Below are 23,873 nucleotides of genomic sequence, written 5' to 3'. Positions count from 1 at the left end.
CAAAGTTAGACTAGATAAGGTGCTTTTGCTTAAAAATTATGATTCCTCAAAAAGTTACCATATCAATGCATAGTCACTGTCTTCACCCTTTTGAATGGATTTCTCTACCCTAAGCTTTGTGAATCTCTTTAGTTAAAAATGGCTTTTAGGAATAGATCAATTTTCTTTGGTTCATCAGTGGTAGCTGCAGTACTGTTTGGGGACCTCAGAGGGCTCCTCTGGTCATTGTTTTAGAAACATTTATGATCTAAATAAAATAATCCTTTAAACTCATTTTCAGCTTTTAATCCTAGCCACTCAATTTTGTTTAAGAGTGTGCCATTTTGGTCTGAATCATTTGCGGCAATTATCAGGGTTTACACTACATTAACAGCAGATTGAGCATCCCAAATAATTCCCTGTCTTATATATTGATACTTCAAATCCCCATTGTAGTTACTTCTGTAACTCATAAATAAAATTGATTTTGTATTTGTGTCTTTCATTAAACAGCTGTCATCAAGCAAATTCTAGAACCATTCATTGAGAAAAGTCTGGAACACAGAGACTCCCAGAATGTATCTGAGAATGGGATGCAATTGTTGGCTGTCTAGGAGAGAACATTGAGACTTTGAGGGCATTGATAGGAATGATAGGAATACAGAAGGAAAGTAGGAGGGGAGGGGAGATTAAAGATTCTTTAGATAAATTTCATCTTTTTTTCCCCCTAGGCCAGCACTATTTGGTTATTATTGACTAATTTGCCAGCTAATCTTGATATTAGTCAATTCCAGACCAGTCACAATATAATCTATTGTCATTTCTGATAATCATATGAAGGACTCACATAACAGTCTCTTATAAAAGTTAGATATTATGGTGTAATCATATAGAGATGACCTAAAGATGTAAAGAAAATCTAGTCTATTATAAATCGTTTACCAGTTGTCATGAAGGTCATTACCTAAAAAAACCGGGCAGAGATTATTATATCCTTATCTTTGAAATGAGGAGACTAGTCAAGCTATGCTCCTATGAGTCAAAAAAATTATCTTTGGGTTTTCTTAGCAAAGATATTGAGTGGTTTATTTTTTCTTCTCCAGATTGTTTTAGAAATTAGAAAACTGAGGTTAATAGTAGATTTGACAAAGGTCACACAGCTCATAAGTGTCTGAGACTGAATTTGAACTCAAGTCTTTTTGACTTCAGGCCCAGTGTTCTACACACTGAGATACCTAGCTGCCCTTAGTAATAGCTAACATTTACATAAAGCTTACAGTGCAAGGCATTGTGCTAAATACTGTACAATTATCTCATTTGATCATCAACACAACCCCGAGAGGTAGGTACCTTTAATATCACCATTTGGATCACACAGCTAGGAAATGTCAGACACAATCCATTGTCACCTATCTGCCCCCTCACTACTTTGACAATAGGTAAAAATCTGCCACTGTAACTTTGTAGTACTGAAGTGATTTCCCACTTAAGTTGTATTTTAGGGTTTATAAAACACTTGTATATACCCAGCTTAAAGCAATAGAGAGTAAGTTTCTAATATCATTGTTCCTATAGAGGGAACTTTTGAAAACTCTGCAAGACAATAATGGCTATGTATTATTCTTTATGTTTTCCTCCTGATGGACTCAAAGAAATGATGGCTACTCAGATACTCATTCTCAATTGAAGAAATAAAGTATTAGTATACAACAAATGCCTTTTGGTCTCTTTTCTATCCAGCTCCCTTATTTAGGCATGAAAAGTCAAGAACAAAAATGCCTTAGATAAGAAAACATAACTGTCCAGTTTGAAGTAGATACTTAGAGCTCAGGATCCAAGGGGCAGTTCTTCACCAAACTGCTTTCATGACATCATCCTAATAGCCAAAGATTCATTGAAAGTGGGAATGGATGGCTCATAGAATCACAGCTTTGGAATGGGAAGTGACCCAAAGAGGTCAGTTAGGACAGCCCCTCATTTCAAAGATCTCTGCCAGTTTTTTAAAGGTGCTTCATGACAATTGGTAAATGGTTTATAACAGATTAGTTTTTCTTTGCATTGTTTACATTTATATACCTAAAGAATGAGAAATTTAGCTATGGCTTACTTTTATGAATTCTGGAATTCTGATCTTAAGAAAATATTACTAATGTTCATTTTACTCATTGCAATAAACTTTAGCAGCAGAGCACCATAGAACACTTCTTTTGTTATTGTTATTCAGTCATGTCTAATTTTTCAAGACCTCATTTGGAATTTTTTTGGCGAAGATGCCTAAGTGGTTTGCCCTTTTCCTTCTCACTTTACAGATCAGGAAATCAAGGCAGTGCCAAGTGACTTGCCCAGGGTCACATAGCTATTAAGTGTCTAGTGTTAGGTTCTTACTAAGTGCTAATGAGATAATGAGATATTAGGTTCTTACTAAGTGCTAAGTCAGTACTTAACAATTCTCTAGTTCCGGCCTTTACTGGGAGTTTTACATCTGTGAACTCCTGGGGAGGAGCTTGCATGCTTAGAAGGAGCAAGTTCATTAGTTGAAGTAAATTTTCCCAGAAGCCCTAGCGTTATCCCATGCCCATTCTCTGGGAGTATAAAAGAGAGCGGCACTCAAAAGAGAGAGTCTCTTGTCTGGGCCAGATTTGAGGCGGCTCTCAGGAGGAAGAAGTCACTACTCTGGTCCAGAGTTGGTGGGAACTATCTAGAGACAAGGGCTCTCTACAGGAAGAAGAATCTGTCCGAAAGATTTGAGTTGACACAGCAGATCTCCTCCCAGAGAGCAATCGGCAGTCTCTGGAGACAACAGCACATTACAGTCTAGAGCCAGATTTGAATTCAAATGTTCTCAACTCAAGGCCAGTGTTCTATCACTGCGCCATCTAGCTGCCTTAAGTAGTTCTAGGGGAATGAATCTCTCAAATCTCATTCAATAAAATAGAAGAAAATGTTGCTTTCATATACAGGCTGTCATATAATCTGTTCATTTACACATTAACACCTACAATCTCTGTTGATATTTGCTCAGCACAAGTTGGATAAACAAAGATAGGATTTTAAGTCACAATGCATTGCTTCATTTCTTCTCTAGATGATCTTTGGAATTTCTCTTACCAATTCCCTCCACTGCTCCAAGAAACTTGTTTTGGGGGATAACCTCATTACCTAGGAAGATCTCATCAGCCTCAATACTTTGTTCCATTACTACTCTAGTCCTTTCTGATTAGAGGGTGGGGCTATGAACTGCAAACCACTTTTTAAAGATCAAAGCCAATTCAGAGGTGTCACTTCTCATCTAGTTACCCTCTACTTTGAGATTTGATGAGGTCACCTGCACCATGATCCCACAGTCCAATACCTCCTGTACCACCTTTTATATTTTGTCTTCTATTAAAGCACAAGCTCCTTGAGGGCAGGAACAGTTTTTTATCCCCAGTACTTTGCATGGTGCTTATGGTCCTTTTTGTTGTTCAGACTTCACAAAGGGCAAACAATGTTTTAATATGTTAATTAATTTTGACATAATCTTGTTCACTTACCTGTTTTTTTTTTTTTTTTTTTTTTTTTTAAGTACTTTTGCTACACTTGCTCAGCAGAAGCCTAAAGTAAAAGGTAGAGTTTTAAACCAAAATAATTTCCTCCCAATCTGGGGGGAGAAAGTTAACCAGGAAGTAAAATAATCTCCCTAACTCAGTATTAATGAGAAGTGGACCCTGTAATAGATCAATGTTCTTGTATTCATCTCAGAAGTGGGTGAAATTAAGCAGGTAAACAGGGTGGGGCAGTTAGGTAATTTTTTTAGTTTCTCTTGAATCATACCTATGCAATCTATTTTCATTATTTTATTTGCAGAACGTGAGTTTCTAGAATTTATAGCTAATATATCCAGCCCTAAGTTCTACCTTGCAAAGGTCATACTGATAAGGGTGGGGAAAAAAGGACCCCCAAATCCTTGATTTGGACAGGTCCTGAGTAGCAGAGAATGGCACTATGGAGAAAAAGCTTGTATTTTACTGTCCAAGCTAATTGAGAGGCAAGTGGGGAGGAGCACTTATAGTAATATTTAGCTTGAAGTGGGCCTTTTGTTCTTCAGTTAAGAAGACCTTTTGTTCCTTGCCTTGATAACATCATCAAGACCACAGTTTGTGGTATCTAATCAGAAAGCCAAGTTATGATTTGTGAGAATTGGATGAGGCTTTAGTTTCCACATTTATAAAATTTAAATCAGAAAAATGAAATTGAAACCTGAGAAATGAAGGCTAATGCAGAGAACAAGGAAGCAAAAACTAATGGAGGGAAAATATAATCAAGCAGTGGGGATTAAGATTTGCAAATGATTATAATGATATAATCAGAAGTGGAAGATCATGTAGTTAGGGGTGAAAACTCACCTGGGAGAATTAAAGTCTTCAGATATAACCTTTGTAATACTTAGCCTATAGTGAGTGGGGAAGGAATAAGGAGACCCTCCAAAGGAAAATATAATGATAGAATCAGAAGTGGAGATTCACACTCACACTGAGAGGATTTAGAGGCTCTAGACAGACTCTTACCTCCATGGTACTCAGACATTGGGGATTCAGGGGAGGGACTTGTACTTTGGGTGATAGAATAAAAAAGACATGTTTATTGATTCAAAGTGTGCTTATTGTATAAGACTCCCACTTCTGTGATTGTGTATAATTAAGGACTTTAAATTTCAATTCCAAAGTCCAATGGAGTTCTCACATGATGTCAACCCCCAAGGTTATATTTCCCCTATAAAAGACCTACTTACACTATAACCACTCCCACTTCCCAAACTTCTTTAGGATTTTAGGCCACTGTTAAAACTTTTTCTTTAGGAATTTAGCCCATCTTATGGCATTGTCGTGTGTTCTCTTGGAAATTGCTTTGCCCTATGGCATCTTTTTCCTTGTTATAGCTAACTCTTTTTAGGTGGCCAGTCAGTTCTATAATCCTCTGATAAACTCCTTTTTTAGGAATTTAGTTCATTTTATGCCACATCAAGTTCTCTAGGAACTTCCCATGTCTTACCTCTTTTTCCAAATTTCCTTATTTCTGTAGAAAATACCACCATTCTTTCAGTCTCCTAAGTTCAAAGCCTGAACTTTCTCTGACTGCTCAACTTTCTCACCCTACATATACAATTAACTTCAGATCTTATAATTTCTATTTATTTCTTATATCCAGCCCCTTTTCTCAGCTCAGAACAGACCATATTAGTTTATATTCTTATCCCTTTTCCCCTAGACTACTGCAATGGCCTTCTCTTTTCCCATTCTAGTCCATCTTCTATAGAGTGGGCAAAGTAATATCCTTTAGAGATAGATTTGACCATGTCACTCCTTATTGCCTCTAGGATATAGACACTTCTTGATTTAGTGTTTAAAACTTTTCACAACTTAACCCCAATTCATCTTTCTAGCTTTATTGTACACTTCAGCTTTTTACCAAGCATTTTTATTCAATAAAATTGCTTTTCTGTTTCTGTTACACCATAGTCTCTCCCCACCCCCCACCCCCATCTCCTATCATGTATTTGCATGGTTAGTCCATAAGCATAGTATGCACTTTCTTTTCACTTCTGCTTCAAAGACTCTCCATCCTCCCATTATCTTTCCTGAATCTCCCAATTGCTAGTGCTCTCCTACCCTAACTTGTAATTATTCTTTTTACATTTATTCTGTACATACTTATGCACATATTTCTTTCCATGTCCTCATCTCTTTAGAATATAAAACTCTTGAGACTAGGGATTATTTCATCCTCATTTGTATAGTATCTAGCACATAGTTGGTACTTAATAAAAGCTTGTTTATTGATCATACTCATATTCAAATGTATATAATAAAATAACTTGGAGAACTCTGTGTGTGTGTGTGTGTGTGTGTGCATCATAAGCAATATACTGGGCTCTCAAAAGTTTTAGATAATTGAAATTAAGTAATGAATAATACTGAACTAAAATTTACTAGGGTTCTGCATTTTAAAAGCTATTCATTATTGATTGAGAAAAAGAAAGGCCAGTTAGTAGGCATTCATCAATTGCTTACTATGGTCCAGTGATTATACAAAGTATTGGAGATAGGCAAAAGCAGCCTGTTTCCTCAAGAAGCTCACAGTCTAATGGGATAGAAATCACATATATAACCAGGTTGTTGTATGTCCTTTGTTTTCAAAAAGGGCCAAAGATAATAAGAAGTGATGTTTTGATTTGCAAGTAAGTTATATAAGCGAGGCAGAGTTGGACAAAGTTGTCAGTCTCACTGTCTCTTCCAAAGTCATCAAAGTTCAGTGACTAGACAAAAGTCAAAAAGATTGGATAATCTAAGTCACAGTGGATGACTTTGGCATTTTTGATGTCTAAGCTCTTAAGTACTCTACAACTCATACTTCAGCCAACGCCATGACCATTGGAATAAACTGTTATCACTCTGCTGGGAGAACTTACATATTTGGAGAAGACATCCCCTTAATTCATCAAAGGTTTAAGGCCTGTTAAGTTACCCTCAGCATGGTTTAGTCCATCTGCCCAATTGGTTTTACCAAAATGTGGCTACTCTGCATGCTACAGCTTCTTGGAGTCAAGGTGAGAGTAGGATGACAGGTAGACAACAAAGATAGACAAGTAGTCTTGAAACGGGTTCAGAAAGTCTTCACACCAGATGTATGAGTCTTCCCTGAGCATCTCATATATCCTATATTGCTAGGTGTATCCTAGGGTGAGACGGAAGGTAATTTCAAAGGGAAGGCACTAGCAGTTCAAAGTTCCAGGAAAAGATACATTCTCAGATATCAGAAGATATTCCTTTTCCTATGAGTGAACAAAATTAAATCTGTTCTCACAAAAATTACTATCATTTCAATCTTTATGATTTGCAATATCTTTACTTCGTTTTCTTAAGTCCTTGAAACTGTATTATACTATTATGACCAAATATCAAAAATTTATTTTCTCTTTTTGACTAAACACTTTGTTATTGATTTGTCACATTAATGTAAACTGTAGTATGAATCAATTTTAGAACTTCCTGAAAAGATTTCTACAAGCATATAGATCATTGATTTTTTGAATCAATTGTAGTAGTGGAGACCCCAATACTTTTCAAGAACCCCAGTCCACTTGGCCTTGGGAATGATGTAGTCACCTTAGGGACAGGGACTGGGACTGATGTAGCACAGTCTTGGAAAATGTGTGTGAAAGAAAGGGAGTTGAACCTAGTATCTTCATTCCACTAAGCTATCCTTCAAGGATGTCTGGTTTGTCATCCAGAAGTCTGGTCTGCTGTCTTACACCTGGACTCAAATAATGAGTATTCTTAGTTTCATGAAAAAAGAAATAGGAGGGGTGATTGTTAAACCCCATTGTCAAGCTTCCCACATGTCATGTGAACCCCAATCCCATGATATCATGTTCTGTACTCTTTAAATCCTATAAATTTATCTGCTTGTTACCTGCTGTTGGCCATCTTCCCTTCGTGAAATTTGGCTTGCTTTAATTAGTATTACAATTATAATAAAACTTTGCCTCTTGACTAAGAAATTATCTAAGCTTCCAGGTTCTTTTGGGATACCCACAACACCCATCTGGAACCCCAATACATTTTGAGGGACCCCTGCATACCTGAACCCTAACAAAACTAGGGATATCTGATTGAGGGATGCCTTTATTGGGCAACTATTCCTTTCAATAGCTATTTGCTATAATTAACAATTGTATTTCTAATAAATCTTATCACTAAATACAAATGCTAAGCGCCTCAGTCTATTTGCTCTGACAATAAGATAACACAGTGGATAGAGTGCTGAACTTAAGTTCAAATCTGGCTTCAGATACTTATTGGCTGTATCATCTTGGACAAGTTACCCAAACTCTGACTGCCTCAGTTTCTTCTATGAAATGAAAACAATAGCACTAAGTATCTCCAAAGGTTGTGAGGATAAAATGACATTCATGAAGTACCCTGCAAACCTTCAAGTGCTATATAAAATTCTAGCCATATCTATCCTTTATTAAGAGCAGTCACACAATCTATTTTCCCCTGTCCTCCAAACCTCCTTTTTCTCATTTGATGATTTCAGAATTAGAAGGGGCCCCAGAAAAGTAGACTAAGTCTGGAAATAAGACTAACTCTGAATAGGTAAGTCATTCATCTTCCCCTTAAAGATGTCTAGGGATAAGGAATTTATTTTATGATTCTGTCAAGCTTGACATCATAGCTCTATAAAACATCTGAATCTATCAAAGTACACAATTATACAATTATACAAAGACATGTACAAAGTCCAATTATACCAAGATAGAAAGCAGTTGCTACCAAACATTTCTAGGTGAGCAGAGCAGGAGTTTCTCCTTACTATTTATTCCCTGCTATCCTATTACTTATCCATATTAAAGACTTTCAATTTAATTCCAGTGATCACTGCTCTTTTGCCATTTCCAACCAGGAATTAATTTTGTTCCCCCCTAAGTTGCTTAACGTGTATTACCCCTATCTTCAGGCCTCTGAAAGGCATATTAAAACAAAATTTTGATTATTGTTTGAGAATTAAAACAGAGTTCTTTTTCCATTATTAAAAAACAATTTTAATACATGATCCAGGTTTAGAAATAAGAAACTTTAAAATGTGCTTATCAAGTGCTTTATTTGAATATTTGATAATTTTCTTTTTTCATTCTTCAGCAAATGCATTGATTCATCTTCTTGCTTGAGTGGTATGATAAAAAAAATGTAGTTCTTCTATAAGTTGATTTGACTATGTGGATCATAAGCAATAAACACTACAATTTCCTCATAGGCTAGACGGGAGAGATTCTTTCTGATCCTTCTGAATATTTGAGGTGGAAAAGTAGCAACAGTCTCAGATTTGAGGGTGAACACGCAACCAAGTGACACTGAATTTGATGTATATCATTAAAATAAGTCATCTAATTTTTTTTCAAAATTGTGAAAATATAGTGCATTTAGTCTCTTGTAAAAGTGGATATAAAGGTCTTCTTAACCTTAACCTTTTCACTTCCCTGACAGAGCTATAGTCACTTAATCATGCATCAAACAATTCTGCAAAGTACCATAACCAAGAGATCAGAAGTACTACAATCAGAAAGATGAAAAGAGAGTGTTTTTATAAAGTATTTTGTTCAGGACACATCATCCATGAAAGGATTTCTATATTTTAACTCCCAAACACTTAATGAAACAATTTAAAATAAAATTACAAAACTCCCATATAGGAAAAAATAGGAAATCAAATGTCCTATAAAATTAGGCGTGTTTTTTTTTTCCTTAAAAAAAAAGATGACCAATGTAGCATGTGTTTAAGATTCAAGGAGTTATGGATAGAAAAGCCATGGCACATCAATGTGAAGCTGTTTGTCTCCTCCTAAGGGGTTATAAAACTAAGGGCATAAAGGAAAGCAAATCCTTGTAGAACACCAAGTTTGTCTTTTCCTGATTAGTATCTTATTAAGAATTAATATATAGAAAACTGTCAATTTAAAAATACACACTTTGTCTCCTATCTTGATTATCTGTTCTAAGAGGATTAGGGGGAAAGCATAACAATAAATTCATTTTTAATTAGTTGGTGGAAGGGCTCTTAAAAAAAAATACCTAGGCTGTCCATTATAGGAGTATACTGTGCTCCTAATAGCAACGAGGTAGTGTTCACTTTCATTTTCTTTTTGTGGCTGTTTTTGTTTGTTTTCATTTCCATTCTTGATTAAGGACTCAGATGTAAAAAAAAAAAAAAAAAGTTATTGCTTTATTTCTCTACAAGCTGTCAACAAGATGGAAAAATGGGTAAGTCACAGCATACGGTAGCTTAAGGAGTAATAGCTTAATGAACATTCAAATAGAAACCAAGACAACTATGGCATCTATGGAATATAGCTCTACATAAAACTATATACTGTGCTTGTTCAGATGGATTTTGACATTATGTTAGATGAAGGTCAGATGGATGTGACTGTGAATGTAACCATATAATTTAGATATGCTACAGGGGAAGAGTTAATCCTATAGACATAAAGGTAGGTTCTTCCAGAATAATGAAACTTGCTATAACCGTCTGAGGGAATTCATCTTTTCTTATTCACTTTCATTCATGTGAAGTTGCCTGTCTCCTCATAAGGGGTTAGAAAACTAAAGGCATAAAGGAAAGCAAATCCTTGTAGAATACCAAGTTTGCCTTTTTCTGGCTAGGACCTTATTAAGAATTTATAGAAAACTGTTAATTTAAAAATTCATACTCTATATATAGTCTCCTATCTTGATTATCTGTATTGAGGATCCAGATAATTTTACTACACTACACTACAGATAATTTTAAAAGCTTTGTTATAAACTAGCTACTTCACCTTTCTCCCTAGCAGATGACTTCATTTAAAATGTTTGCCCACATCTTGTTTCAAGTCAAGCAAGGACTTCCCTAGGACGGATGATCAGTCCCTACATCATCGACAGTGGGTTGAAATTTCTTCCTGTCTCTTCCTTCTTCACTTCCCTAATCCTTCTAAAAAGCTAAAGGACGTTCTGGTTTTTTGGCTTGTTTGTTTCTATTCCCTGAAATTTCCATTTCACACACATTAAAATTGAACTGCAAAAGCCACAAAATCATGAAAATATCTAACTACAATTAATCTTTGGATAAGCAAGAAAACAACGATCTCTCATTCTTGACTGAAATGCCTCTAATATTATACTGTACTAGCTAAAAACTAAGAAACCCACAATAAAGACACCTACTTAGTGCAGCACACTCTGACATAGACACTATACTTTCTAGCATGTTACACTGGGTGGTAACTATTGAGCTTTAAGAATGCTTAAAAATATTTTCTTTAACTTAAAACAGCCTGTCAAGGTTTCCACGAAGCAAACTGTTACTCCAACTTTTATTGCATTCTGATGTTCCATGATTACAGAATCACAGGTCGCTCTCCCCATACAGTGCTGATGAAAATGCGGTATAATCCAAAGCTCCAGGTACACTGCCTGGCCCAGAATAAGGTGGCATTCTCTTGATGCAGTACTGAGCCTGATCTGGAGGCAGCTCCCGACGTAGCTCATCTGCAAGGATGTATGGCTGGAAAACACATATGCAGCAATTTACATATTAAGAGTGAAAGAAAGTCACAAATATATTACTTTAGAATCCTAACTTGTCTTGGTGCTTATTATAAATTTATTTCGAAATTTTACTTAATTTTTAAAAAATTAGTATGCTAATAGAAATAGCATGGAATTGTATCCAAAAATCTGTTTGCTATTAGCTCTGCCACCAAATATATGCATAAAATGGGCATGTAATACTGACACTACAGGATCCTAGAGAACTCTTCTGGATTGGAGACATGGATAATGTGTTCAAAACATATCCTGGCTGATTTGCTGGAGGAAGCATTTTTTTTTTTTTTTTTTGAGGGAAAGGGGATAGTGTAACAGAGTACTGGTCAATGGGCACCCTAGGCTCAGAGCATAATGTGTCTATTGTCAAACCATACTGGAGGTTTGGTAAACCTGCCTCTTAAAATACATTTATACTCTCTACTTGAATGCAGGCAAATGCAGGTAAGACTGCTTCCCATATACCAAGCAGTAAAGAAGCAGATTTTTGATTGCCTGCTGAGTCTGAACCAAGAGTGCACATTAAAGACCCATGGGAAGGGACCTCAGACCCTCTCATACAGAGCAGCACCGCAGAAAGAAAGCTTGTGCCAGTGGCCAATTCTCCACACCCAGGATGATCCAGAGCTAATGAGCACATGGCTCAACTGTTGTTTCTGTCCCTATTAAAACTTCACTTCTTAGCTACTCATTCTAAATGAATTTATTTTAAGTTTCCTGCTTTAAATATTTGTGTAACAATCTTTATTGGAGTTATGAGACCCTATTGATTGGTTTTAGTATCCTTGGTCAGTTCTTTATGGTGAAGGCCACATATCTTGCCTTGTAGTAGGATTCTGAATAGGAATTCCGATATAGTAGAAAAAAATACTGGATGTAGTACTGAATTGCATTCAAATTCGCATTCAAATTGAATTAAGCTGCAATCCTAACTCTACTTCTTTCTGTCTGCAAAAAAATTTGGTTACCCCAAGCAAAGTGAGAGAGTTAGGGTGCATGGTCTTTAAGGATCTTTCTGCCTCTGGATCCCATAAGATCATTTTCTTAAATTTCAATTGATAGACTGTGAAACCTAGAACATATTCTCCTTAGATCCTTGGAAGAAAGGAAAGTAGATTTCTCAGATTTTATTCACTTTTTTTTTTAATGACTTGAGGATTTCATATAATCATTATGTAATGGCTGAGACTCAGAAATCACTATTCCTTATCATAAGAGCTGAAATACATATGCTACTTGAGCTAAGTGGCTTTTGTCTTCTGTACCAAAAGCTCTAAATTCAGAATATATATGTATAGTTTTGCAGGTTCCTTACATGAAACTCAATCTGGGCAGAATGTACTATCATTTTATGTTATGAGTTTCTGGTCTTTGAATTCATATATTTTTAAAATTTCTTTCAGATATAGGGTGTAACAGTGATATTCAATATGATAGACCCTGGAATGTAGTAAATGCAAGATCTTCTTTTAAATGTAAAAATAAAATAGTAATAATGACAGCTAATATTTATAAATCACTTACTATATTCTAGGCCTTTTGCTAAGTGCTTTACAGTTTTCTCATTTGATCCTTACAACACTGGGGAGAAAGTGCTATTAAAATTCCCCTTTTACAAATGAGGAAATTGAGGCAATCAGAAGTTAAATGACCTTCAGTATACACTAGTAAGTGCCTTAAGGCGGGATTTGAATTTGGGTCTTCCAGGCTCCAGACCTGACATAGAACTACTGCATCTGGGTAACACTTAGGTAAATTCGATCAGGAGAACAGGAACTGACCTTATCAGAAGCTAGGATTCTGAAGGAAGCGATGACCTGTTCAGCTGTATCTGTGTCAGCAGTCTCTCTTGTCATGAAGTCAATAAAGGACTGGAAGGTGACGGTTCCTTGACCATTGGGATCTACCAGTGTCATAATTCGGGCAAATTCAGCTTCCCCCTAAAATAAGACGCAAAACAAGCATTCCCATGATCCACAATTAACAATTATTTCTTACAATTGCAAGTTTCTTACTGTTTGCATGTTTAACCCTAGGACTAGAACTTAAGAAGACCTTGAAGGAACAAATATTTCAACTGACTTGGTGAATATTTTATTTAATCCATAAGGTAAAGAAAATAGAAATAATAAGATGAACATCACTTCAAAGTAAAAATGTAATAATTTTGCATCAATTGATGTATGTTGTCTTTAGTGTGTTTTTTGGTAACAAATTTGTAGCCATCTGCTTAATACTGTGATATTCCATTGACCTTTTGTTCATCATTACAAATAACATAAGAATTCAAAGAGATTGCTATATAAAACCAAGAACCATTGCTTTTCTACCATTGCTTTTCTAAGAGTAGCTACAGCTTAAAGGAAAAGGTCAAGTACCTTTTCTAAATGACAAGTTGGAAAAGTTGTGCTGACGAATTTGAAGTATGGATATTAGAATCTAAACCTGGTGAATTTGTTTCAAAGGTCAGTATTGGTTTGAAATTAATACATTTAATAAATAGATTGATTTTGAGAATTTGGGGTTCATTGAAGTTCTCAAAGTTAGAATAAATTTGTTATTGAGAACAAATAATTTGTTATTGAGAACTTTCCAACCCAAATGTAAATTATTTTACATTAAAAACGTAAAAATTATGAGAAACTAAAAATCATGAGAAATCTTTTTTTCTCTGACTAATTTGTGCCAACTTCTTTCACAAAAGTCAAAAATCAAAATGTGTTTTGTTATTACTGTATTATTTTTCTTATAATAATAGGGAGTAATTCTTTAAAAAATCAATTTCCTCCTACAGTGTTAAAATTAACCAACCTCAAACATGTTACATAGGAAACACTTTCTGAAGTCCTAGCCATCTATTTGCTATGTTTATTGTCAATTTATAAACTCAATTTTGTTAAATTATAAGACAATTTCAACTCTGTTCATACCAGATCATAACCCATGGAAATCAGGCAGGCTCTGAAATCTTCATGATCCATCAGTCCATTCTTCCTCTGTTGATGAAAGCAAAAAACACAGGTTAAGAAGTCTGGGGTAAGATTACACTAGCTCCACAAAGTAGGCAGTTAGACCAAGATGGAATCAGTCCAACAAGAGGAATTTGATTTGAAGCATTGCCAGTAAAGTTACTGTTGATAGTGAGAGAAATGAAATTGACATACAACATACAAAACAGGACAAGTACCTTAAATGTCAAAAAGAGATGGATTTTAAAATTTAAAAAAAAAAGAATCATGAACACAGAAGGAGCAGACAAAAAGAATATACAGAAATGAGAAAAAGAAAAAAAAAGCATTATTTAGTGTCATTGGAAGAAAACTTTCTGGGAAATAACTTAATTATTTACTTCTAACAAATATACAAGCTATTGACAATTGTTTTTTATGATAAAGGTTCTAAGAAATTATAACTACTTCTAGCTATGAGCTTATGTGCCATTTATTAATTGGTATTTATATATAATTTTTAAAGAACACAAAAACTTATAGATAAGCCATAATAGTTTCTATAACATTCAAACAATAATAATTTAAAGTACTCATGCCCTTTCTACCATCTATAAGTTTGTTTTCCTAGTATCCTAAGACAGAACTTACATTGTATCAACCTCATTTTGGTATATGCAAACTCATCTTTGATGAGAGGCTACAAATGTAGACAAAATGTAGCATGCAACAAATCCCCCAAGTTGAAACACTGAGTTTATGGTTTAAAAAAAAAAGAAATTTAAATAAAAATTATAATGATAATTCTGCTGATAAATGGATTAATATATAGTTCTATCATATCAATGGATATGTTCATTAATATCCTATTGTTAGAGGGGTTGGGCTAATGTTAAATAGTGTGAATTAAAACACAAGAGAAATCATGTTGTTTAAAAAAATAAAACAGTTTTGTATACCAAGTTAAATATGAAATGAAGAATGCATTCATACTTTGCATAAAGTGTTCTGGTATTTCATTTTACACACACACACACACACACACACACACACACACACACACACACACACACACACACAAATTGGTCAGCTCCTCAGACTAATGTGGAATTTCCCCTGGTTGTAGATGATTATAATAATGTCTTGCACATAGTTTAAAAAAATGCTTAATAAAAATTTGCAGTTGGTATTAATTATAATATAAATATGTCAAGTTTCATTCATGCCTATTTGTGCTTCTCTTTACCCTTCCAAATGGAGAAGATGGGGGTTTCTGGATCAGTAGTTTTTCTTGTTCCTTCCTCTGTAGACCAAGGCTTAGGTTCTCTACTAAAGCCTCTATTCCATCTTAGGCCTAGTTCTATTTAGCATTTTGTACTTGGTGAGTGCTTGACAAATAATAGCATATAAGCAGGCAGAACAACATGACTATCCTGACAAATATTTCACAAGTTTACAAATGGGTGAACTGTTTCTTCAGCATTCAGATAAGATCTACCAGTATCAAGTGGCCACTCAAAACTCTAATGAAGACTTTAGTCATTCTTCCACTGGTCAGTAAACTTAAGTACTTAGAATAGTAAAATGTTATTCTATTATTTGAATAATAAAGTAAAATTACATAATCTTTTTAAAGAGTGTATCACAAGCACATTATATGAGGGAATTTTAATGACCTTGAGTTGAATTAAATGCCATCCTGATTCCAAGGAGGGACATAAGTGAGATAGTTTCTGAAAGATCCATAATTTATACTAACCTATATAAAGCACAGCAGGAGTGAGCTTTTTTTTTTTTAAACTTCACAAAAGTAAATGGACCCTAACTTTAACAAGAAATAGGTCTGATCTTATGGTGATAATTATCCTTCCCACTATCCTTCAATTCAGTGCCTGGACAACAGGAGTTGACCAAAGCAATAAAGAATTAGTTACTTATTGAACATGGAACATAGGGTAACATATTAGAGTTACATTTCTGACTTAAAAGAGTCAGACACTTATTAGCCATACGACACTAGGCAAACCCCTTAACCTTTTAGAGTCTCTTTTCTTCATATGTAAAGTTAGGAAAATTACAGCACCCACCTTTTGATGAAAGCATTATAGGTAACTCTATACAATTGGGTATTATACAATTGTGGAATAGCCAGGGGTTATGGTAAGAAAACAGGAAAAGTACTGTACCCTGTCAAAGTGGTTGAAAGATGCTCTGAACTCGTTCATTTGTTCCTGGGTAATACCCTTAGCATCTCTGGTGAGGATCTGGGTCTCCACTTCATTAATAGTCCTGGCAATAGTTGTCAACAGCAGTTCCCATCCAACACGAATATGCTACCAGAGAAAAGAGGAAATTGTTAGTTCTCCTCTGTCTACCTAGTACAATCACCTTCTGTCTGTTCCTGCCCTTAGCCTTAGAATCAATCCAAATGGAGAATAGCAGAACTTGCTAGAAGATTTCATTATGTCTTTTCCTCATGTTTTATATAGTTGAACTCTTATTAGTAGGTTGTAAGCCCTAAGAAGGCAATTTATCTTCTCTAAACATTATTTCACGCTCCAGTACCTGAAATTGGGTTTTATATACAGTGGGTTACTTTTATGATACTTATTGAACTGAACTGGACTCTCTAATAAGAAGTACTCAGGACCCCTCCATGGAAATGGAGCATTATATTATTAATGAGAGATTAGGCAATTGTCTGTAAACATGAAAAAATCTACTCAAAATAGGAAATAGAGACTTTCCCATAGTCTATATTTCTTCTGGACAAATCAATTAAAACTGCAAGAGGGAATTGCTGTCCAAATGTTACTTGGATAGTGGCATGCCTCCTACTGGGAAAAAATCTAGGGGTAAAAAAACATCAAGAATAAAAAGTACCTCTCTATTTTAAGAACTTATTTGGAAACAGCTCAGATTAATTTTGGGGGATCTCTTACTATCAACTTGATAAAATGGAATAGAATTTTACTTATGTCATCTACTTTCCAGGAGATTTTTGGATCAAATGAAATAATATATGCAAAGAAAGTCAAACATTATGTGCTATATGGCAGAGTTGATAGTGTACTGAATCTGAAATGAGGAAAACCTCAGTTCCAATCTAGGCTCAGATATTTGGAAGCTGTGGATCTCTGAATAAGTCATTTAACCTCAGTTCCTCACTTATAAAACAGCACCTACTTCTTAGGTATGAGGATATTCTAATTATGATTTTATTCTTAATATATAAATACAACTGCTATTATTGTAACAAATTACTTCATAGAAATATAATTAATATGATTACACATGTATAACCAATATCAAATTGCTTATTGTCTTGGGGAAAGGGGAATGTATGAAAGAGGGAGGAAGCAAAAAAAGGAAATCAAAATCTTATAAATGTAAATGTTGCATGTAATTGGAAAAAATGAAATTATTAAATGGGGAGAAAAAAGACAAATTACTTCCTGGCTCACATACCTCCATGGTGTAATTAGTGTGCTTGTTGTCAAATACCAGGGCTTCCTGGATAAGCTGATGGTCTCCCTCCAGTTTGTCAATATTATTTTTGTAATTAATGATGTTATGTTCATACTGCTTCAACTGGTTCATCTGATCTTCTAGAGCCCCAGTGATCTGGATAGAGCTGCGAGCAATTTCCTGTTCAATGTATATAGACAGATTAAGACAAGTAGTCACACAGACACAAACAAATGAACCCAGGAAAATCTAGTCAACTTTAAGTCCACAATGTAGAAGTATTATAGAATCTCAGAGTTTAAAAAAAACTTTAGAGACGATTTAGTCCACACCAGAATTCTCTCTATAACATACCTAACAAATGGACACTTAAGCTTTTCATGAAGATTGCTAGTGAAAGGAAGCCAAAATCTATACACCTCATCCCTGAGAGAGTCTGTTTTCCCATGGGCCACTTCTAGAGTATTTATCCTTATATCATGACTAAACATGATTGTTTGTAACTTCCTACCATCAAGCCCCTTTCTTGGGCTAAAGAGAACAAGTTTAATCATTCTTGTCCCAAATTCTCCAGTCTTTATTATGCATTCCCCTCCTCCCATCTTCTCCACTTTTCAGTTTCCTTTTATGTGTTGTCTTCCTCCAAAAGAATGTAAGCGCCTCTAGGGGAAGCACTTTCTGTCTTTCTGCTTATATTTGTATTCCCAAAGCTTAGCATGGTGCATTGCACACAATAGCCATTTAACAAATGTTTGCTTCTATCCTATCCCCATCAAGTCTTCTCTAAACTAAAAACCCCCAGTTCCCTAAATTCATCCTTATAGGTCATTATCTGAAGGTCTTTTACTATCCTGCTCATTCCTTTCTGGATTAAGAGGTGGCAAAAAGCAAGGAAAAAGGGTTTGGGTTTTTTTGTTTTGTTTTGTTTTGTTTCTTGTTTTCTATCTGAGTTAGCTACAAAAAGAAGCTGGAATGAAACAGCCTCCTAAGGGATAAGCAGAGACAAGGCATTGGATAGGTTCTGATGATGGGGACCAAAGATGGAATTAAATATGGAAAAGACCTAAGAGGTCCGCAAATCCAACCTTCCTCATTTTAAATGAGGAAACAGACCCAGAGAAGTTGAATGAGCTGCCCATAATCACATAGACAAGAAGCAACTGAAGCAGGAATTGAAATAAGATAATTCTGATTCTAAGCCCAGTTTCCTATCCATTTGATGGGGGAGAAAAGGATTGCAGAAAAACACTAGCGAACAGAATGCAGGAAGATCCTGTGGAAATAGGAGGAAAGACCAAAGATAAAGCATTTAGTTCTCATTGATAGGAATTAAAATATCCCTAACTAAGTATGGATGATGTGGCCAAAAGAATAAGATGTAATGTATGGAAGTAGCAATGAGTTAACATTTAGAAATACTGCATGATTCCTATAGCAGACATATTTGCCATATTCAGTAGATTATTTCTACCTTCAAAATTATTTATAACTAAAAATTAGTTAAAGGAAAGAAGTGAGGGAATTGACAAATTTCCTTTGTTCCTTGTAACAAGATGGAACTCAAAGACTTACATACTACAAACAGCATTTACAATTTTCAGAGAATGAGCATTTACTGCTCTGAAAACTTTAGAGTTATTCCTGCTGACAACCAATGTAGCCCACATCAGAGCACAACCACATGGTGAATCATATGTTCTTCCATAATCATGATACTAAATTTAAATTCCAGGCCCCGTTCAGAAAAAATGTTAAGTAAGACCCTCTCTAACACCTTTGCTAATTGCCAAGTAAACAGATCTCCAAATGAAGATCTTTCCTTCCTCTTTCTTTTGTGGGATACCATTTTAGGTTTCTGATTAGGACACCTGTGTGTGAGAAGTAGCCATACAAATAATTATATAGTTAGTCCTACAGATTTGAAAAACAGTCTGAAGCAAATAAAAATGTGAACAGAGGAAACAGTGGAAAATATGCTCCTATAACACTGTCTGGTTGCAATTATTATCACTTCAAATGCTTTTTTGGGAAATGTATTAGGGCATAAATCATAACTCCCTCTGAGAATACCTGTTATCTATACTATAGACATATATTGTGAATGTACATAACTGTAAATCATTTCCCCCATTAGAATGTAAACTCCTAGAGGGCTTGCTTTTGTCCTTTTTTGTTCCTCCAGCTCTCAGCATAGTGTCTGGAACACAGCAAATGCTTAATATAAATTACTGATGATGATGAAGAAAAAATAAAGCTTACTACTACTATTTTGATGCTGGTAAATATGAGAAGGAATAACCTTTGTCTAAGTTGGTAAACAGTTTTTAAAGTTATCTGATAGACTTTCTGATGTTCTCTTAAACAACAACATCCTCCTGGGTGATTTACCTCCATCTTGTTCTGGATCCATGGTCCAACAGCATTAGCTTGGGCAGCAAACTGGCGCCGGAGTCGCTCATTAGCATGCTGGCGAGCCAGTTCCTCTTGCAGGGATTGATCTCGTACTGGCACAAGCTGTTTCACCTGTCAGAGGACACAACAGCAGCAGGGTTTTTTATTTTTATTTTCCTCAGTTACATGTAGAAACAACATTTTTAGGGAGTTTATTCATGTATATTCTTTTTAAAAAAACATATTTCTTATGAATCATGTTAAGAGAGAAAAATCAGAACAAAAGGGAAAAATTATGAGAGACAAAAAAAGAAGAAAAAAGAAAAACAAAGTGAATAGAGCATATTTTGATTTATATTCAGTCTCCATATTTCTCTGTTTTCGGAAGGTATTTTCCATCCAAAGGTTATCAAGGCTGCCTTAGATCACTGAACTGCTGAGAAGAAGCAAGTTCATCACAGTTGATCATCATACAATCTTGCCAGTAAGAAGGGTTAAAAGTCATCCCTTATATTGACAGTATAACATCCCAATCAAGTAACAATCCCAAGGCAGACAAGAGAGAGAGGGACATGAGAATAAGGAGAAGGAAAAAGACCAAGAATGGGAGGAGAAAGGAAAATGATGGAAAGAAGGAATAAAGACTTGACAAGATGAATGATAAATGGTCACTGCAAGAAAAAAGAAAAGACATAGGGAAAATGGGTGGTTGGGTCAGGGACGACAGAGAAACATAGAATCCCCAAGATTTAAAAAGTCAAAGAAATCAAAATTAAAGGGAAATTTTTCGGTATCTTCAGAAAAAATATGTCTACTTCAAAACAAATCTTTTAAGAGTGTGGCTTTGAAAAGTACCTGCAAGGATGAGGTAGATTCTACAGAATTACATGAGTAGATTTTTGTTTTCCTTGGAGATAAGATATGAGCAAAGTGAGATGACTACCTCTGTCATGTTTTTAATTAGATAACTATAGTTTACCTAAGATTGAGGCAGAGCTAACCTAAATTGTACTATTTATGACTATAATAAGATTTGAACAGAGCTCTTCTCTAGAGCTTAACAAGCTAGCAAATTAACAAAAAAGGTATGTCCTTCTAAGGAATTTCCCTTCACTTAAGAGAAGCAATATGATAAAATGAAAATAACATTAAACCTGGAGTCAAGAGATTTGTTTCCTCTTTCTGATTTGTGCAACTTTGCAAGTTATTTAATCTCCTTAACCCATAAAATAATTATAAAAGTATTCAATTCAGTACAACAATGAAGAAAGTATTTTATAAACCAAAATGTAAATGCTTGAATTCACATATTTGGGATACATTTGTCTTCTAAAATATACAGCAATGGATGGCATCCTGAGTGGTGGGTGTGGTGGGCAGAGAGAAACTGAATTGATAAAAATTGATCCTTGGGGCAGGCAGGGAGACGTGTCTGATAGAAATCAGTTTAGCTTTGTGGTCCGACCCTCAATGGAGGTCATGGGAAGCTTCACCTTGCTATATGCCCTGTCAGAAATTCCAGTCAAGTCCATGAGGTTAAATTTCCCCTATAAATCTACTTAGAGCCCATGCCATGTGACTGTCCTTCTTTGGGTCAGTCTACCACAAGCAGACTTATGTGACTGGTATCTTTCCCTTTATTCCTCCCCCATGCCACATGGTGACTCCTAGCCCCACCAAGTCTTACATTGTCTCTCCTCCTTATAACTACTTCTTTTAGGATGTTAAGTCCCTTTTAGGATTTAGCCCACTAGCTAAAAGATAGAATACCAACCTCATGAGGCACTCCCTTTTACTAAGTATTTTTGAGTTCGTCTAAGGAATTTGTCTTTTATATGCTCTCCCACTCTCTTTCACATTTACCATTCATAGTGTCTATTATATTTTTCATTTTGTCTGTAACTTCTAAATAAATCTACCTTTTGCCCAAGAGAGTGGCCATTGTGAGTTCTTCACATGACCAAACCTTGATATTTGGTGCCTATCATCATCTGGTATCTATACTAGCCACATCAGCAAGTAAGTACTTTAGACACTGATGCCATAAAATTTATTCACTTGTAAAATTTCCCTGCTTTCACATCATTAGCTATCTTGCTTAATCCAACATTTGGAACTTTTCCCTATCAATAATTCAGAAGAAAACAATCTCTACTTTTTTCCCCTCAAATAAAAAAATGTTTCTCACAAAAATTTCCAAGGAATAGTATTGGATACATTCTATCTTTGGAAGGGGTGTGTGTGTGTGTGTGTGTGTGTGTGTGTGTGTGTGTGTGTGTGTGTGTGTAAGAAATAGAGAGGGAAAGAAAAAGGGAGGGAGACAGAGACAGAGAAAGAGACAGAGAAAGAGAGAGAAAGAGCAAGACAGAGAGAAAAAGAAAGAGACACATAGAGAGAGACACACACACACACAGACAGAGACAGAGGTGGGGGAGGAAGGGAGGGAGAAAGAGACAGAGAGAAAGAGCTAGAGACACACAGAAAAAGGAAGTGGGTGCTCTGTGACATCTAGTCCACTAGATTAGGAGACCCTGGTGGGAAGTCAGAGACTCCTAGGTAATCCTCAAGTATTTTAGCTATTAACCTTACCACCACTTTTCTTGTTGCTACTTCCCTAGACTTCCACCTCCTGTCCAAATGCCTACCTTGTCCCATTTGGCACGAAGTTCATCCATGGTGACAGTGCTATACGGATTGCTTGAGCTGATTCTGATGTTGTAGCTTTGAATCACCTTTTCCACCTCGTTCTGAATGGACATGATGGCCTGTCTTTCACCATCAGCTTCAGGCAGTGTTGCTTTGAATTGCTCATGGGCAGTGATTAAACTCTGCAGGGAAGTAGAGCAGGGAAGAAAGTCTGATTTAATTGAGTGTAAGGGACCTTCACATACTCATTTCTGTATTACTTTATCCTTGAGAATCTATCCGGCAAAGGGGAGGTGGTAAGGAAACTTGACTTTTTTTTTTTAATGCTTCTATAGTACATTCTTGGTGGCCTGGAATCAGGAATACCTGAGTTCAAATGTAATCTGAGACACTTACTAGCTGTTTGACCTTTGTCAAGTCATGTTAGCATCTACCTCCCAGGAATGTAGCGACACTCAAATGAGTTAATAATTACAAAGTGCGTATATTAGCAGAGGACCTGGGACATAGCAAGTAATATAATTGTTGGCTATCATTACATACATACAAATCAAATTATTTCGACATGGGCATAATTTGGATTCTAGAGGAAATACAATAATCTAGTATGTGCCTAGATAAAACCAGAAAAATATAAGCTCCTTAAAGGCATGAAACATCTCTCTCTCTCTCTCTCGTTCTCTTTTTTTTTTTAACCTTTGTAAAGCACATTGAGTGCTTAATAAAAAAAATGTTGGATTATAGCCCTGAATCTTTAAAAAAAAAAAAACAAAACTAAAGGATGAATTAACAACTTTGTTTTTCAATACTGGTTTAGGTGGCGCAGCAGACAGAATACCCAGCCTAGAATTAGGAAGACCTTTGTTCACCTAGTTTCAGGCACTTACTAGCTGTGTGACCTGGACAAGTCACTTAAACCTTTCCTCATTTATAGAAAGAGTCAAAGAAGGAAATGACAAATAGAGTATCTTGAAAAAAAAAAAAAAACTAAAACAAACAAAAACAAAAAACCAACAACCCAAATGGGAGTGGAGTCACAAAGAGTCTGACTGAAATAACTAAACAACAACAAAATTCCTTGTTCATCTTCATGGATAGGTTCACTCTTTTGGAGGCAATGAAGTTTAATTTTGTGATATTTTGTATGAGTTTTTCTTTAATCTCCTTTCAACTTCTAGCAAATGTATAAACCTAACAATTCAAGAGAAATTCATCCTAAAGCCCAGTAAAAGAAAAGGACAAAAAGCTATTTCTTTACCCCATCAGGTTTAATAAGAACTATACTTTGCCAGACCTATACTTTGGACCTAAAGTA

At 35.4% G+C, this 23,873-nt stretch overlaps 1 protein-coding gene across 6 annotated transcripts in view; it reads right to left on the bottom strand.

Annotated features, from left to right (window-relative positions):
• Positions 1-10,859: 10,859 nt before the first annotated feature.
• The window catches only part of ACTN2 (actinin alpha 2), an 83,669-nt gene continuing 70,655 nt past the window's right edge, over positions 10,860-23,873 (bottom strand). For 5 of the 6 annotated variants that reach the window (XM_074262485.1, XM_074262486.1, XM_074262488.1 and 2 more), the window contains exons 15-21: positions 22,558-22,740; positions 19,910-20,044; positions 17,522-17,701; positions 16,240-16,386; positions 14,036-14,101; positions 12,887-13,045; positions 10,860-11,064 (exon numbers count right to left, since the gene is read on the bottom strand). In XM_074262485.1, the coding sequence (XP_074118586.1) occupies positions 10,906-11,064; positions 12,887-13,045; positions 14,036-14,101; positions 16,240-16,386; positions 17,522-17,701; positions 19,910-20,044; positions 22,558-22,740 (1,029 nt within the window). In that variant the 3' untranslated portion in view covers positions 10,860-10,905. Of the gene's footprint in view, positions 11,238-12,852; positions 13,046-14,035; positions 14,102-16,239; positions 16,387-17,521; positions 17,702-19,909; positions 20,045-22,557; positions 22,741-23,873 lie in introns of all 6 variants that reach the window. The other variant, XM_074262487.1, reaches the window with a different exon arrangement.

Source organism: Sminthopsis crassicaudata, chromosome 4, assembly GCF_048593235.1.
Source record: "Sminthopsis crassicaudata isolate SCR6 chromosome 4, ASM4859323v1, whole genome shotgun sequence".
Classification (NCBI taxonomy): Eukaryota; Metazoa; Chordata; class Mammalia; order Dasyuromorphia; family Dasyuridae; genus Sminthopsis; species Sminthopsis crassicaudata.
The sequence above is the reverse complement of the archived record's forward strand: the minus strand, read 5'-3'. Positions and strand labels throughout refer to the sequence as shown.